The sequence below is a fragment of the Anser cygnoides genome, chromosome 4, assembly GCF_040182565.1.
Source record: "Anser cygnoides isolate HZ-2024a breed goose chromosome 4, Taihu_goose_T2T_genome, whole genome shotgun sequence".
Classification (NCBI taxonomy): Eukaryota; Metazoa; Chordata; class Aves; order Anseriformes; family Anatidae; genus Anser; species Anser cygnoides.
This window is the reverse complement of record NC_089876.1, coordinates 75,498,744-75,513,308: the sequence shown is the minus strand read 5'-3', so window position 1 is coordinate 75,513,308 and position 14,565 is coordinate 75,498,744. Positions and strand designations below refer to the sequence as shown.

At 42.2% G+C, this 14,565-nt stretch overlaps 1 protein-coding gene across 3 annotated transcripts in view; it reads left to right on the top strand.

Moving 5' to 3' along the window:
• The window catches only part of DKK2 (dickkopf WNT signaling pathway inhibitor 2), a 126,780-nt gene that overhangs the window by 83,640 nt on the left and 28,575 nt on the right, over nt 1-14,565 (top strand). Inside the window, exon 1 of one of the 3 annotated variants that reach the window (XM_066996412.1) lies at nt 13,634-13,777. The exons of the other annotated variants lie outside the window; for them this stretch is intronic. Coding sequence (XP_066852513.1) covers nt 13,649-13,777 — 129 coding nt within the window. The 5' untranslated portion in view covers nt 13,634-13,648. Of the gene's footprint in view, nt 1-13,633; nt 13,778-14,565 lie in introns of those variants that run through there. 3 annotated transcript variants of the gene reach the window in all.

Genomic DNA, 14,565 nt, shown 5'->3' with positions numbered 1-14,565 from the left:
AAATCCCTCCTAGCAAGTTAATCTCTGATGTCTTTCTCCATAGTGAGAATGAAAAGTCATGCTGTCCCGGTGGTATAGTTTAGGGCATATTCATTTGCTTAATATGACAGAAAATAAATTCCGGGTTTCTTGTCTCGAATACGCTCCAGTGGTTTTAGAAGTTTTGTGCGTTTATATCCAGATGAGATAAGCAGCGAGTAACAGCCCTGAATGTGAAGTCTGAGTGTAAGGAGAAAATAAAAGGTTATGGGAACTTTATGAAAAAGAGACCCTAACATGCTTGTGAACTACAGAGGCTTCTTTTCTCTTTAGCCTGTTTTGAAATTTGGAAGTCTGATAGGAAATGTTCTTTCATCTCTATTTGTGGTAACCTATAAAGCAGTATTTTAAGCCATCAGTCCTCCAATTCTCTATCAAGCCTCAACTTGGATGGTATGAATGTTGCTCTTGAAGGAGGTAGGCTACTTCAGAAAATATAGACTACTTACTATCGGGTATTATTGGTACCTCAAAATACAGCTGCTTTTCATAAGCGACAAACAGTGTTAGCAGCAAGGGAGCTGCCAACATTCAGCACTAAAAAGGCAAAATACTCGGTGCCTTAAGGGTCTCTGTCTTGCCTACATTTTCCTTAAAGTAGCAGAGAAGCTTCAAATTCATGCAATCCCCTAAATTCATTACAGTGCTTCACATCAGCTTCCTAATAATTGAATGTTATCATTTGGTTTTGTGTGCAGGCGTAGTTACAGTGGTGGTAGTTTTGGGGCTTGCGTGTGAGAAATTTGTTTTTAAACTTCTCCAAGTTTTCTTTTCCCTAGCCACTCAATTGTTTTATAATTCACCCAGAATTTGGTCGCCTCTCCTTACCTCTGAGCAAAGTTTAGTAACAGATGCTGCGCTGAAGTTTCATGTTACTAAAGTACTGCGTTCTTTCTTAGTGCACGTTGTAATAATTATTATGCTAAATCACCTTGAGGAAATACAGGAGCATGGTACACTTTATTGTATGTTCTCCTTGGGTTTTCTTTTGTTTTCTGTGTATTCACAACAAGTCGGCGTGTAGGACCCGTTTTCCCGCTGAGCGTTATCTGTTCCATGAGTTTCTGTGCAGGTCGCTGTGGGGCTGTGCTGTACAGCCCCAGGCACGATAGGTACTTTTTGCCTTTTGGAGAGGTCTTGCCACCTTTCCCTGTGTACAACATCCTTCTTCCCTCAGTGTGTATTCGGCACAATGATGAGGACGATTGAGTATAACTTACCAAGTTCCTGGAAAACAGGTTGCACTGCCCATGAGTGGCATTTGCAAGATTTGACCCTAGCTTGCCCATCTGAGTTGTTTGCAGTGGATTTCTAGTTACCGGCATGAACTCACAAGTCAGAGACAAAACTGCAAGTTTCTGTAATGGTAGAAGAGTTGGCATGCATGGTAGGACATCCTGTTTGTAGCACTTGCCATGATTTCACCTGTGGGAGCCTCTTTCTGCCATCCCCCCTTAAGCAAACCCCCTGAAGGATCAGAAGTCTCACCTCCTGTCAAGGGCTGTCAGTGCTGGTTCCCCTCTCTCTGTGCTGCGTGGTCTTACACCAGTGTGCACCAGGAAAATGACTCAGATTCACTAGCAGTAATTGTAGATATTATTTTTGACCCTAAACCTGAAGCAAAATAGTTAACACAGAATTGCAGTAAAAAGAAGGAAAAAAGAAAGTAGTTACTTTTGTGACAAGACTTTATCTTTGGCGATGCTTCCAGTTGCAGGGTTGGTAAGCCGCTGCGTTTTTTACAGTGGTGTCACAAGTGGTTTCAACCGCTTAAGACATGACATTGTGATAATTTTTATAAGTTGCTCTCTTATTAGGTTAGTTCTTGATTTGTTAAGGTGATGGGACTTTGTGTTGAAGTTTTGTATTGCCATTTGTCAAGAGTAGAGCTGCCTATGCTTTTCTTTCCAAAACAATCTTTTGCATTAATGGAATTTATAAAATGTCAAAAATGGAAGTACTTTTCCTATCGCGGTACCATGAAATAGTGAGTTGAGTGCCTTGTACAACTAGGAAATAATTTTATTAAGGACCGGGGACACGCAGCTTAAAGGCAAGTTAATAGAATTTTGCAAGGGCTGTTGTGACAGCTCTGAGGTGTGCATTGAGCTCTCTGCTGATACCTGCGGTGGGAATCAGAGGACTCTCACCGAAACTGCTGTGAGGACCAGAGGATCATCAGCCAGCAATCTGTTTACTTATTTAGTTTGGTAGACTAACACGCTTTCGAAGTGTTTCTTTAATACGTTAATGCAACATTTTCAATTACGTTAATTTGTAGGACTAGGAGCAACTTGGGAGTCTTTAATCAGCAATAAATCAACGGATACAATAGTTCATGGCTTATCTGGAGTGTTGATGTATTTCAGCTGGTGGTTACAGTGCTTCTGCCCAGAAAAGGAAGATCCTGCGCTCCTTTGTCAGGCAAAGTTCCAGTTCAAATTAATGAAAATACTTGTGTGAGCGAAGCGAGCTGATTTGGCTTGCTGGAGGTACCAGCAGGGCAAGTGTGGGTTTTAGTAAGACTTGCATTTTTATGTCTTTCTGAGGAATATTATTTATTTTCTGTTCTTATTCCCTTTACTACCTTGGATCAGCAGAGAATGAGAAGCACTGACGTGCTAAATCGGTGAGATTTCACTGTCTTTGCTGTTCTTCACCATCACTCCTGTTTTCCCCTTTCCGCAAACTGTTAATGTTTTCCGATTTTCACAGGGAATCACAAAGTGTCTACAGCCTTTGCACAGGGGAAAAATATGCTCAGAAATAGGATCGTACAGTGCATGTTGTACTGTTACTTTTCAGGGGGGTCAGCACCGTATACTGTCTGCCACCAATTTCCTTTCAAAGCTTGATTGAGAGGGGCGGCTTCCAGGAACAGCTAATATTTCAGTAGCTAGCCCCTCTAGAAAATTGTTACGGATATATCATCTCTCTAATTAAATAAAAGGCAGTGAACAGAGCCATAAATAACAAGGCCAGATCAGCAACAATGGTGTGTTAATTTACTGCATGTTAGGCACAGCTTCTGCTGCGTTAGGGCAAGCTCTCCTGCGTCCTAGGGACACAATGTGAAAGAGAAATTCCCACGTGTCGCAGCTGGGATCGACGGTCACTGTCGTTCATAGGTATCTGTGTGAAAGGCTCCTCAGCTCCTTTGATTCACGTCACCAACTTCTTGATTTCTTGCCTCCGGGTTGTAGTCCACCCTCTCCTCCGCGGCCTGCATCAGTGCTGGGGTTCGCACTCCCTCGCGCTCAGCAGCCTTCAGTGATTTGGTAGGGAGAGAGCTACCAGGCTTGCCTTCCAGCCACCTTCCCTCTTCCATCTGCAGGCTCTCTGCCCTTCTGCCCTTCCCAAGGCCCAGCTAAAAGCTGTTCTTTTGGCTCTTTTTCCCCAGCAAGTCATCTCTCTCGTTCCCCTTGCCGCTGAGCAGCTCGCTGGGTTTGTGCTTCCCGCTGGGACCGTCCCTCCCACTTCCCCCACGCGCACAGCGGGAGCAGCAGCAGAGAAGGGGAGAAGCAGGACGGCTGTGAGGGGGGCCTGGCACAACCGTGGGGTGCCCGAGAGAGAGAGAGACCACGTTTGGAGCAGGGAGAGAGGAGCGGAAAGCTCGGGCAGGTTATAACACTGTGGAGGCATGATAGATACCAGCTAAGCCTTTGTGTTTCAAATGCACTTGGTTTAATTTTTAAAATGTAGGGTTGTTGTTGTTGTTGTTTTTTTTACTCTATCCCAGCTTGAGCCAGGAGCCTTGAGCCCACAGAAACCAAACCGAAAAGGCATTAATCAAAATGTCTGCATTGACGCTGATCTCATACCTATCAGCGTGTGGACACGCATGTGTTTCTCAAACAGGACATAGTTACCCACAAAAACTTGCTAGAAAATGCTTGGATGATGCTTTGGAGCAAGTAAAACAGCATGAGATTTAGTAATTGACTGCAGCGCCCTGAGAATGTTACAGTAAAATGTACCAAAGACACCAAAAATGTAACCGCAATATCTTGAATAGCTAGAAACCAAGACAGTATGAATTATTTCTCCACTGGATTAAAAATAAATTAATTACAATACCTAGAAGTTACATCCAGCAACAGTTTAAAAAATAAATAAATGAAAAAATAAAACAGAACCCAAAAAAGCTCAGGATTGCTAAATCTGCAGAGGTCACCAGAAAATGTATTCTTTGCTCTTTTTTTTTTCTTTTTCTTTTCTGTTAGGAATCTGGGAGACACTGGTTTACTGGCAGCAGTCTTGCTAAATAGTTGAGTGGCTTGTCTCTGGATTGCAAAAATATAGGATGCAGGGTATTATCTCCTTCCCGGGTCATGCTTGGAGTCCCCGTTACTTTGTTATTACTGTTTGACTTCTTAAAATAGAGTAAAAGCTCCTATAAAGTGGCTTTACTAGGACTCTTTCCTATTAAAGTTGCAGCAATGCCTAGAAAATGTCCAGGACCCTGATGTGCTATCGGGTGTGCAAATACTTAGGAAAAGTTAGTGTCTGTCGGAGTCTAAGGACAAGACAAAAGATGATGCATGATTACGTTTTGCCCTCAGAAAAATGAGTCTGATTAACTCATTATGTTTGATTAACTGATGCTTCACAGATGCAAGTAGAGCTCAAGTTTAATTTTGATTTTAATTATCTCAACACCGGATGCGTCTTGCAAGCACTTCATATCTCATGGTTTGTCAGTTGAGCCTTGGTCCTTTTACAGTTGTACTTACAAATGCCTCACCCTGGAAATGTCATTCAGGAGGAATTTAACTCCGCAAAGGAGGAGTCCCATAAAGCTCCTGCTTCTGTTTGTTTTGCGTGCATGGCTTTCCTCTTTGGTTTTGTCTTTCTGGGATTTTTTTTTTTTTTAAAGTATATCCTAACAAATCCTTTTTTACATATGTAAAAGCGATGATTTGGAGAACTCTGCTTCAAGGCAGAGACCTTCCCTTCCCACCTGGGCTTGCAGAAGCCCCCTGCCGGGGAGCTCCGTGGCACGGTGCCTGCGCTACAGTCCCTGGACGTTTGTGACAGATCTAAGGAGAAGAGGTTGCCGTGATCCTTCAGAACAGGGAAGAAAAACAGAAACTGCCTTTCTGCTTTTGCTCCACCGGTAATGCTCCTTGTGTATTTAGATAATAGGTTAGAAAACTGAGGATATATTTTTTTTAAAATCCTTGCATTTCAGCTGTCTTAGGTTGCATTTCTGGTGCCTTTAGGTTGAAATCAAATTCTATGAGCTTTACGTTAATGGATGTGCAAGGGCTATACAAAAGCCAAGAAGATATTTTTTTTTTTTTTTTTAATTAATTTTGCCTAAGATCAGGTTGGCTTTGTATGTTTTAAATGAACTTTGCCTGCAAAAGTCTTTATTTTCATTAGAGAACGTGTACATTCATCTCTTCTTTTTTGGTCAAGTATAGGATGTATGCTGACAATGTGTCCCCAAACCATCACTTTTCTTCAGTACAATTTTTCTGTTTTTGATGAAGGGCAGATTTACTTTCATGTAAAACTTCATGAAAACCAAGCAATTTTCAAATTGCAGTGAAAACAGGTGAATTTGCAGGTCTTCCAAACTGTGGAATCGTCTGCTCTAGAAAGAGCTACAAAAGGTAAGGTGAGAAAGAGTATAAAATGATACATATGGCTGTGCTAAATGACCAAAGCACAGCAGTTTTCAAACAAAATAATGAGTTTTGTTCATTTAAGTTACAGTTTTCTTGGGATTGACTCTAACTCCATCTATGATTTATACATCTGTGTTTGCCCAGAAACAGAACCTGAGTTACGAAAATAGATGGATATAAGCAGTGAGAATGTGGAGTTCAGTCATTTAGCAGCTATTTTGTTCTTACTAAAGGAAAATACTGGAATAATTCTACAAAAAAAAAAATAGGAAAAAAAAAAGAAAAAAAAAGTTTAAGGGTTGTTGTTTTTTTCCCCCCTCAAAGTGCATAAGCACACAGTTCAGCCCCTTGGGACTTTCTTAAAGCTAAGCTTTGATATGATTGAATTTTCATATGCACAGTAATGAATCTTGGAGACATGCATGTTGCACATATGTACTGCAAATGGCATTGTTTTAGCGTTTTTAGCAGCAAGCGAAGGTGGACTGTTATGCACATGCTCGGGAATGAGGTGTTGCTTTGCTCTGCAAGCCCTCTGCCTCATTCTCCGTGCATCATGTAAGTGTGAACCAGGCTGTGCATGCTTTTAAAAGTGTACTCGTCAGGCCAGTGAATGGGAGGACCGGGCTCCGGTCTGTGCGTTTTGGCAGCTTGCGCTGAGCGAAGCAGTGACTTGCTGTCACTGTGACCTCTTCCCTCCAAGGCTTAAATGCCGAAAATGGAGATCTCTTGAAAGGAATTGCAAACGGAATATGTTTGTGTTGTAGCAGGAAACTTTTGTTTTTGGAATCTCATTCATAACTAGCCATTGAATCATTGAAAGTAATGCGTCTTATGAGGGAAAAGCTCCTTCATTTTGCCTTTATTCACAGAGCATGGTAGCTTTTAGTAATGATTTACTGGATGTAAACATATAGTAATTTTTTGCATACAGAAAATGGTGCATCTCTTCAGGACAGCCTGCAAAGATCCTGAAGTGAGGCATTTTGGCATAAAACAAGGTCTCTGGAAAGGCGGAGAATCATATGAGAATCATATGTAAAACCAGTCACAGAAATGCAAAATGTTAAGCCTGACTAATCTCGTTGGAGTTAACCTAGTTCAGTTCATTCTCACAAGCATCAGAAAGGTTCATATGGTGTCAAAAAAAAAAAAAAAAAAGTAATGTCAGATGTGCTACCATCTTGTATTTAACATTTTTGCTTTCGTGTGACTTTCTCCCTTCCTATTTATTTATTTTTTAAACAGCAAAACTGTAGCGTTTCACAGAGGACAGCCCCAGTGCTCTGGTGGCCAGTATCAAGTATTCATGTCAACTCAGAGGGAGCCATCAAAATCTAGGTCTTGTGTTTAAGTGGGTCTTGGCTGCCATCACAAATATCTTGGGTTTTTTTCTGAAGTCACTAATGAAAGTAGCTCTGGGACTTCCTGATGCTACAAAGAAGCCTCCACCTGCTCTTACAGTGGCTAGATTTACTGGTGCTTTCCATAATTTTTTTACCATGACTTTGTACATGCAGAGTATAACACAAAGTGCTTTTGCTTATATGGTCCCTCTTCAGGGTGAGCTCTTACAGAGCGTAGATTTTAAAGGAGGAAAACCTCTGTCCAACATGACATAGAACTGCAAGCAGGAGCTTTGGGCTTGGCAGACAGTTTGTGTCCTGAGCAGCAGCTGGGTAAAAAAAATGGCTAAATGGGGTTTCTGTTGGCCTTAGCTGGCAAGGTTAGCACAGGTCCGGGCTGCAGAACTTGCTGTGTTTCTATCTCTTCTCTTGTGGCTTGAGAGCAAAAGAGCGGAGCCTGCCTCCCTTCCAGTTCGTGGTGACCTTGCTTGGGAGATGCTCATCTCTTCCATGATAAAAAAGAAAATTTTGTGTATCTCTCTATAGGGGGGCATTAGGTTGTCCAGCACACAGAGACTGAGCTGTAAACCTCCCACTTCTCCTGGGTAGGAAGAGGGCTGGGTCGGGACTTCTTTCCTGTTCACACCAGGTCTCGTGTGACGTTTTTTAGGAGGGATGGAGGGGGACAGGAGCTGATAAATGAGCATCTCCTCATTTAGGGGTGAAGAGGACGATGGCATTCCTTACCGAAGAAAGAGTTGTAGATTGTGATTAGATTATTAATATACAGCTTTCATGTGTAGGTGGAGGGTATGGTGAAAAATATGAAGGGATAATAATAACTGAGAAGCAGGAAGGTGGTGAAAAAAGCTGCTACCATCCTGGGTTTGCATCAGTGAACAGGGTGTCCATCTAACAGACTAGAGAAGGCTGGTGTGTTACCTGATGATAAATTTGTGAGTGTTTATAAACAGCCTGGCATCGTTCTTCTTCTCTTTGTGGGGAGATCACCTCATTAATGGCCCGGGATGATGGGAACCATCAAGTAAATGTGAAGACATCAGTTGTTTCATGCATTTAGCATAGCCTGAAAGTTCTATCAGATTTGTCATCCTGAGATTTCAGTCCAGTTTCATTCTGAAAGTTCAGTTTCATCCACTCAGGTAGCAATAATGACACCACCTAAGCCACAGAACTGACCGTGCGCCATAAAGTGTGAGCTAAACACTACGGGGTTGCTCAGTGCCACTGGAAGTTGTTCCTCCAAACCCTTTCAGTCCCTGTTACTCCCAACAAAGCTAAATTTGCTGTATATATTATTCATAACAAAGCAGTTCAGTCAGTTTCTGTGGCAGGAAGAGCGAGGAAGTGTGGGTCAGTGCTGCAGAAGGGAAATGTTGGAAGCCATGGGAGGACTGGGAAACCAGGAGATCATATCCTTCGTCCACACCTTCTCTGTGGTGGGGCCAAGTGTTAATGCTGCTGCCTGTGTCTTCTCAGGGGCAATGAGGAAAAATGTCTATCAAAAGTTAGGCTTAGAAGTCTGTATTTGGTGGAGAGGCTAAACTGCTCAGCTGCATAAAATGTTCTTGTAATTGTTTGAATAAATACAGGGTTTTTAAAAAGCTCTTCAGGAATGCTTGTAAACTTCTGTGCTTGGTTTTGTCCCCACTGCTATCTTCCAGACACCCCACTCCTTGCGAAGGAAATGGTTTTTTAACAAGAAGAATCCTCTGGAAATTGCTTTCCAAGAGGGTCCTTGCCACAGCAGCTGCAACAAATTGCAACTGAACTTCACTCTCAGTTGTTTTTTATTGCTAAAAGGATAAGTGACCAAGTGAATACTTGTATTATAGCTTTGAGAGAATTTATTAAGTATCAAATTGTAGTGTGTGGTGTTGTCTAACCAGAAGATTAAGCTTTTCTCTGTGGAGGGAAATTTCTCTCAGACTTCGTACCAGTGCTTAAGCTAAAAGGGACTGGGAAAGCTTCGCAGATCCCAAACCATCCTGTGGTTAGGCCGACTTGGGGTTTTCCTTCCTCTGAGACCTCGGCTCTGAAGCCGGGGCAGCGGGAGCAGAGCGTAACCTCCACAAGGCAGCCGAAAAGAGAAGTCATGGCGTGGAAGTCTGATGCGTGCCGATCTGCTCCACACTGTGTAAACAAGTCTCCAGGGGGCATTTTCTGAGCAAGCTGTTTTTGAGTAGCAGCATAGCTGTAGCATAGCTCAGATTATGTTAATTGGGAAGCATTGTTGGCACGATTTTCCAAATAAGCAACACGGAGTCCAGGGAGCTCAAGGAAGGATGGAGCAAGACCTTGGGATGATGCAGGCTTCTTCCGTGCGTCTTTGAGCCTGGTCAGAGGTCACAGGTCTGCTCGCCTTCCCCACGGCTTCTCAGCTCCCACTCCTTCAGTTCTCCTTCTCGGCCAGGAGGAGGGATAAGGATGACTCCATCCCTTCATTTCTCTAGGGAATTGATTTGAGTGGGAAAGAAGGTGCCTCTTCTGTTTTGTGCGGAAAAAAAAAAGAGGTTCTATGTCTTGGTATGGCACACACATATAAAATGTACTAAGTTGTGCAAATTTTCTAAGGATTTCAGATGCAGGAACTCAGGCTTTCTTAGCCTATATGTTTGTCTATATGCATATGAAAATCTTGGTGTAAGTACTGTCTAAACAGCAGTGGTAGACAGAGAGAAATCACAAGTTGAAAGGCAATATTATTATTGTTAGTGACTGTGCAAGAGCGGATTTTGTCTTTGGATTTCACTTGAAGCGTAGGGTGGTCAACTAGCAGGAGTGCTGAAACTTTGGGCATTTGGAACAATGAATTTGAAAGTCAAAAGTTTCAGGATTAGCTTTTCCCCACTTCTCTTCCTAATTTTTCCAAACTGGGAAGCATGATTTTGAATGAATCGGTCTGGATAGCTTCATTAAAAAACATTTGTAGAAAGTTTAAAGACCTTAATGCATGGAGATACTTGACAGGCAGATGTTCATTTGAAATGCAAGTGGGGATTTCTGTTATTTCTGCACTTCAATGAACTCAGGTTATGGAGAGTTTAAATACCAGAGTGCCAAAAAAAGGACACCCCTACTACCTTGAAAAACAGATTTCTAAGGACCTTCATGGGTCAGGTTCCCTCCTTCCCAGGCACGCTGGCCTTACTGTCGCTGCTGTAGGTTTGGGTTTGGTTCTGCTTATCACAGTTGCAAGGACGGTGCCTTTTCTTGAACACTGTCCTCTTAAGTTATCAGCACAGGATAGATAAGAGAGCCTTTATTACAGGCACACATGTGCATCGCAGGTGTGAAGGGAACTCTTAAACTGTTTATGAGCACACAAAGCCCCACGAACAAAGAGGGCAGAAAAGAATGTTGTCATTTTAAGGAAAAATATGTTTTAAGGCCCTGTTAAAAATAAAGCCAAAAAGGAATAGCAAATGGGCTGCAGATTGCCTGTGTAACAGGGATTAGCACTGTGAAAATCTTTCATTTTTCAGAACAGGCATGTACCACAGGCAGGACAGGCTAGCCGAGATACCATTCAGCACTGGAGGGGGTATCCACTTCCAGGCTCTTGTCTCAGTGAGTTACCCGCAGAATCCTCCTTCGATAGGACCAAACAGATGAAGAGCAGGATAACGCTGTCTTGGCTTTGTTGTAAAGGTTTTAGATAAATAGAAGCCAGAGTGTTCATTGTACGAGCAGGTACGATGGCAGTGTGTGAGTTCCAGGTCTGGGAGGTGGTGTCACTCTTGACTTCAGTGGGACTGAAGTGGTTTCTCACCCGCGATGCTCTGCAGCTATTTTACAGCTGAAGGTCCAGAACAGATGGGTCAAGGTTGGGGAAGAGGAGACCAGACTGCTTATCCTCTATAACAGCCACACGATGGTACCTTCAGTCATTCAGGAATAGCTTTCAGGTCCACTGAGGGGTGCGACCGCAGCGGTGACAGTTCAGTACCCAAAGAAGTGGTGTAACTCACTTCCCTCCAGCACCGTTTCCCAGCAGATGCACCAAAAAAATGTGGCCACAGAAAGAAGCTCACGCTGCCCATAAATGCCATGCGAATACTCCTAACTGCAAAATGTGCTGTCTGACCCAAGAGGTGAAACACACTTAAGTGTAGAAAGGCCACCTCAGAGGTTAGTCCCCAGTTTACAGATGGGATGAATCTCAAGGGTGTTTGTGTACCTAACATCTCTGAGTGTTTCCAGTGGGAATTAGGTTGTGGGGGCCTTCAGGGAGAGGGGTTGTGGCCACTTCTAGGCAGTAGAGAAATTCAGCTCAGAGGAAATTGTTAGGTTGAGACTCCCTCGCTGCAAAGTATGCTCATGGAGAAGCACTCTTGTCTTTCATCACCTATGTAAGATGGTCAGAATTTGGTCACTAGAGTACTTTGTTATAATAATTACTACACAAAAAGTTAAGTAAGAATACGTTATTCCATCAACAATGAAATAATGATATGAAATATTAGTGAAGGATCTGTATCTAATGTACCAGACGTGGTTCATCTGGCCATTCTGTATGGACTTTAGTCTCCATCCAGAGTAACTCTTTTCTGAAAGCAGCGTGATTTTTATTTTTTGGTGTAAAACCGGACAAGGATGCAGAGATGTTGCAAGCAGAGCTGTAGCTTTTCTCTTTAATGAGCCTCTTCCTGACCCACCCTATGTAAAGCAGTTGACACATCATGTGTTGTGCAGCTGGGACACCTACCCTGGCACATGTATCTGACACATGAACGTCTTGACTTCGGCCTTTTGGAAGCACCGGACCCATGCTGTTCTCCAGAGATGTGTCTAGGCCATTTCCCAGATACCATGGATGTAGCGGTGGTAAGAGCAAAAGCTGATGTGCAATTCACTAATTCACATTTAGCTGATTCTGTGAAAACAGATTGCACAACAGAATCTGACACTTAGTTTCTGGATTTGATTTCCTCTCTTTCCCTGGTTTGACCTCCAGTGCTCCTTCTGGCTGTATTGTATTCTGTACTGGTCAGTATTTGGGTCTCAATTTCTGTGTGTGTGTTTTTGTTGTTTCTTCTTCTTTTTTCTTTTCTTTTCTTTTCTTTTTTTCTTTCTTCCCCTGACATGCAAGTCCTTTGAGATGTAGCGCTTTGAATTTGAGCTTTACCCATAGACTGGTTTCTAGAGGAGCTGAAGGCTGCTTAGGTGGTGCAGGGCTGAAATTCAGCTGGGATGAGCCATGCTGCTGAAATGGCTCAAGCAGACAAGACCAGCCAGGAATGCAGTTCGTGCACTGCCAGTAGTCCAACACGTGTCTGTATTACCGCAGGATCAGGAGCTCGGCTGCTCCTGGGGCTGCTGACTTCACTGGAAGTCTTCGTGCTTGTATGCTGGGAAAACTTAGCAAAGTTTCACACTGCTTTTACTTTTGATCCCCTCCTGTCCAAAATGACCCCATTGGCAGGAAATTAATTTAAACGGTAGCTGCAAGAAGACATTTTGTGAACATTTGCTTCTTCTAAAGTTTATTTTCACAGTATGTTTCACCTGAATATTTTCCAGAACAAAAAACCTCAAATGCTCTGCTGTCCTGATAACATGTGTGAGGCTGAGGCTTCCCTCTTCCTTCCAGCCTGCCTCACAAAATGCTCTCTTAATACTCAGCCTTAATCGTATTTGTAAAGATAACATTAAGGTTAATGTTTCAAAATAGCACTCTTTTACAAGGCTTAATGACAGATCAAAATCAAATGATGCTGTTTCTGGCAAGCAGTTTGCCACTGCTCTTCAAGTTGTTGTGTGAACGGAGCTACAGCTGAAGTACAGAAGCTTTAAAGAAACTGAGTTGCCAGGAGAGAACCCATTGCAGACCTGATTAGAATAACTAATGACTGGTCAGGATACAGGAAGAAATAAGCAGGACTAAATGGCCAGCTTTCACAATCCAGGGAGGATGTAAGTGAAATTTTACACAAATCTTTTAGAGATTGGTGCTGCTCAACGTATTGGAAAATTATCTGGAAAAGAGTGGATTAGTGAGGCACATAAGTTTTTGATGAAATATATTCAGAACAATAAGAACGTAAATGGTCCACAAAGAGTTGCAGTAAAATCCAGTATACTGAGCGTCTGGGAAATAAAACCCTGGGTGAAATTCCATTTCTGTAGGTATAACAATGTACACAATGTAATGTGACCACAGTTAGACATGCAAAGCGATAACTTCTAAATTAGAGTCAGTCAGTTAATGTTGAGGTAGCAGCAAAGGGAGACGGGGGGGAAGCCAAGCAGAATAACAGCAAGTGAGAACAAAACAAGCACATTTTTATACTACTTTTAAGCTTGCTGTGCTGCTCTTCTTGAGAAACTGCATGCATTTTTGTAAAAAAAAAAATAATAATAATAATAAAAATGTATATATATATATATATAAAGCAGTTTGGGTTGGATGGGGGAGGAGGACAGCAGGGGTAATCAGAGCCTAAGAACTGCTTCAACACAGGAGATGTTAAATGGGGCACATCACCCAGTTTGGGAAAGAGATGCCCGTGGGAGAACAGGACAGAAAGACGGAAAATAATGAATGGCATGGAAAAGGGCGAGCGGGGAGCTATCACTAAGTATTTTTCCTAGAATAACCAAGAGCGGATGGTGTGCACTTATCAGAGAGCCAGGAACTACTATTTCATATGGTATAGCTTGTCGCCCTGTGATGCTGTGGGAGCCATATGGAACTGCTCAGAGATGAGACAAACACAGAGAAGAGGGATTGCACTGGTAGGTACTAAACACAATAGTAAATTACCAGTAATTTATTATTAATATTAATTTCATAAATTAGTATCAATATGTTATTGATATCATTAATAACCCTGCCTGTTACCTCAATTTATCAAGAAGCTTAGGCATATCTGGTTCAATGTAAGCATTCATGTTGTCTTACTCACCAAATTTAAGATGCGTGTATATAAACATTAGTTAGGCAAATATTTAAATACTCTGCTGGACTGGAACTTTAGGTCCAGGAGTGTCCACTGAAATCAGTGTGAATACTCCCACAAACTTCAGTGTGGGTTTGTTACCCAGAGAGACTTCTAGACTACGCATTAATATTCCAGAGAGATCACTGCAGTGAATGGAAAACATGACTGTAATGAAAAGGAAATGGAAAAACGAAGCAGTAGACAAAGAGGCTTAGGACAGATTTACAAAGTATGTAGTGCACACAAGTGGGGGTAGACATTTCAAACAATTTTGCTACCATTTGGTCAGCTAAAGGAAGTAAATACTTTCAGAAAGGGTTCAGATTTTCAAACCATTCATCACTCAGAATGAATGTTTTTGTTTGGGGAGGGGGAGAGTCATTCGGTTGCAGGGGCTTTCCTTTGTTACTTCCTCAAGCTCTTTTGTGCTTGTGAGTAAATTCTTTCCTCCCAGATTATCATTATACATAGGGCTGAGTATCTTCATATTTTATAGAAACTTCATAAACACATCCTGTAATTTTGTGGGGAGCCTCTGTGGCAAATTCTTTGTAACTCAATGAATTTAGTTACATTTGCCTT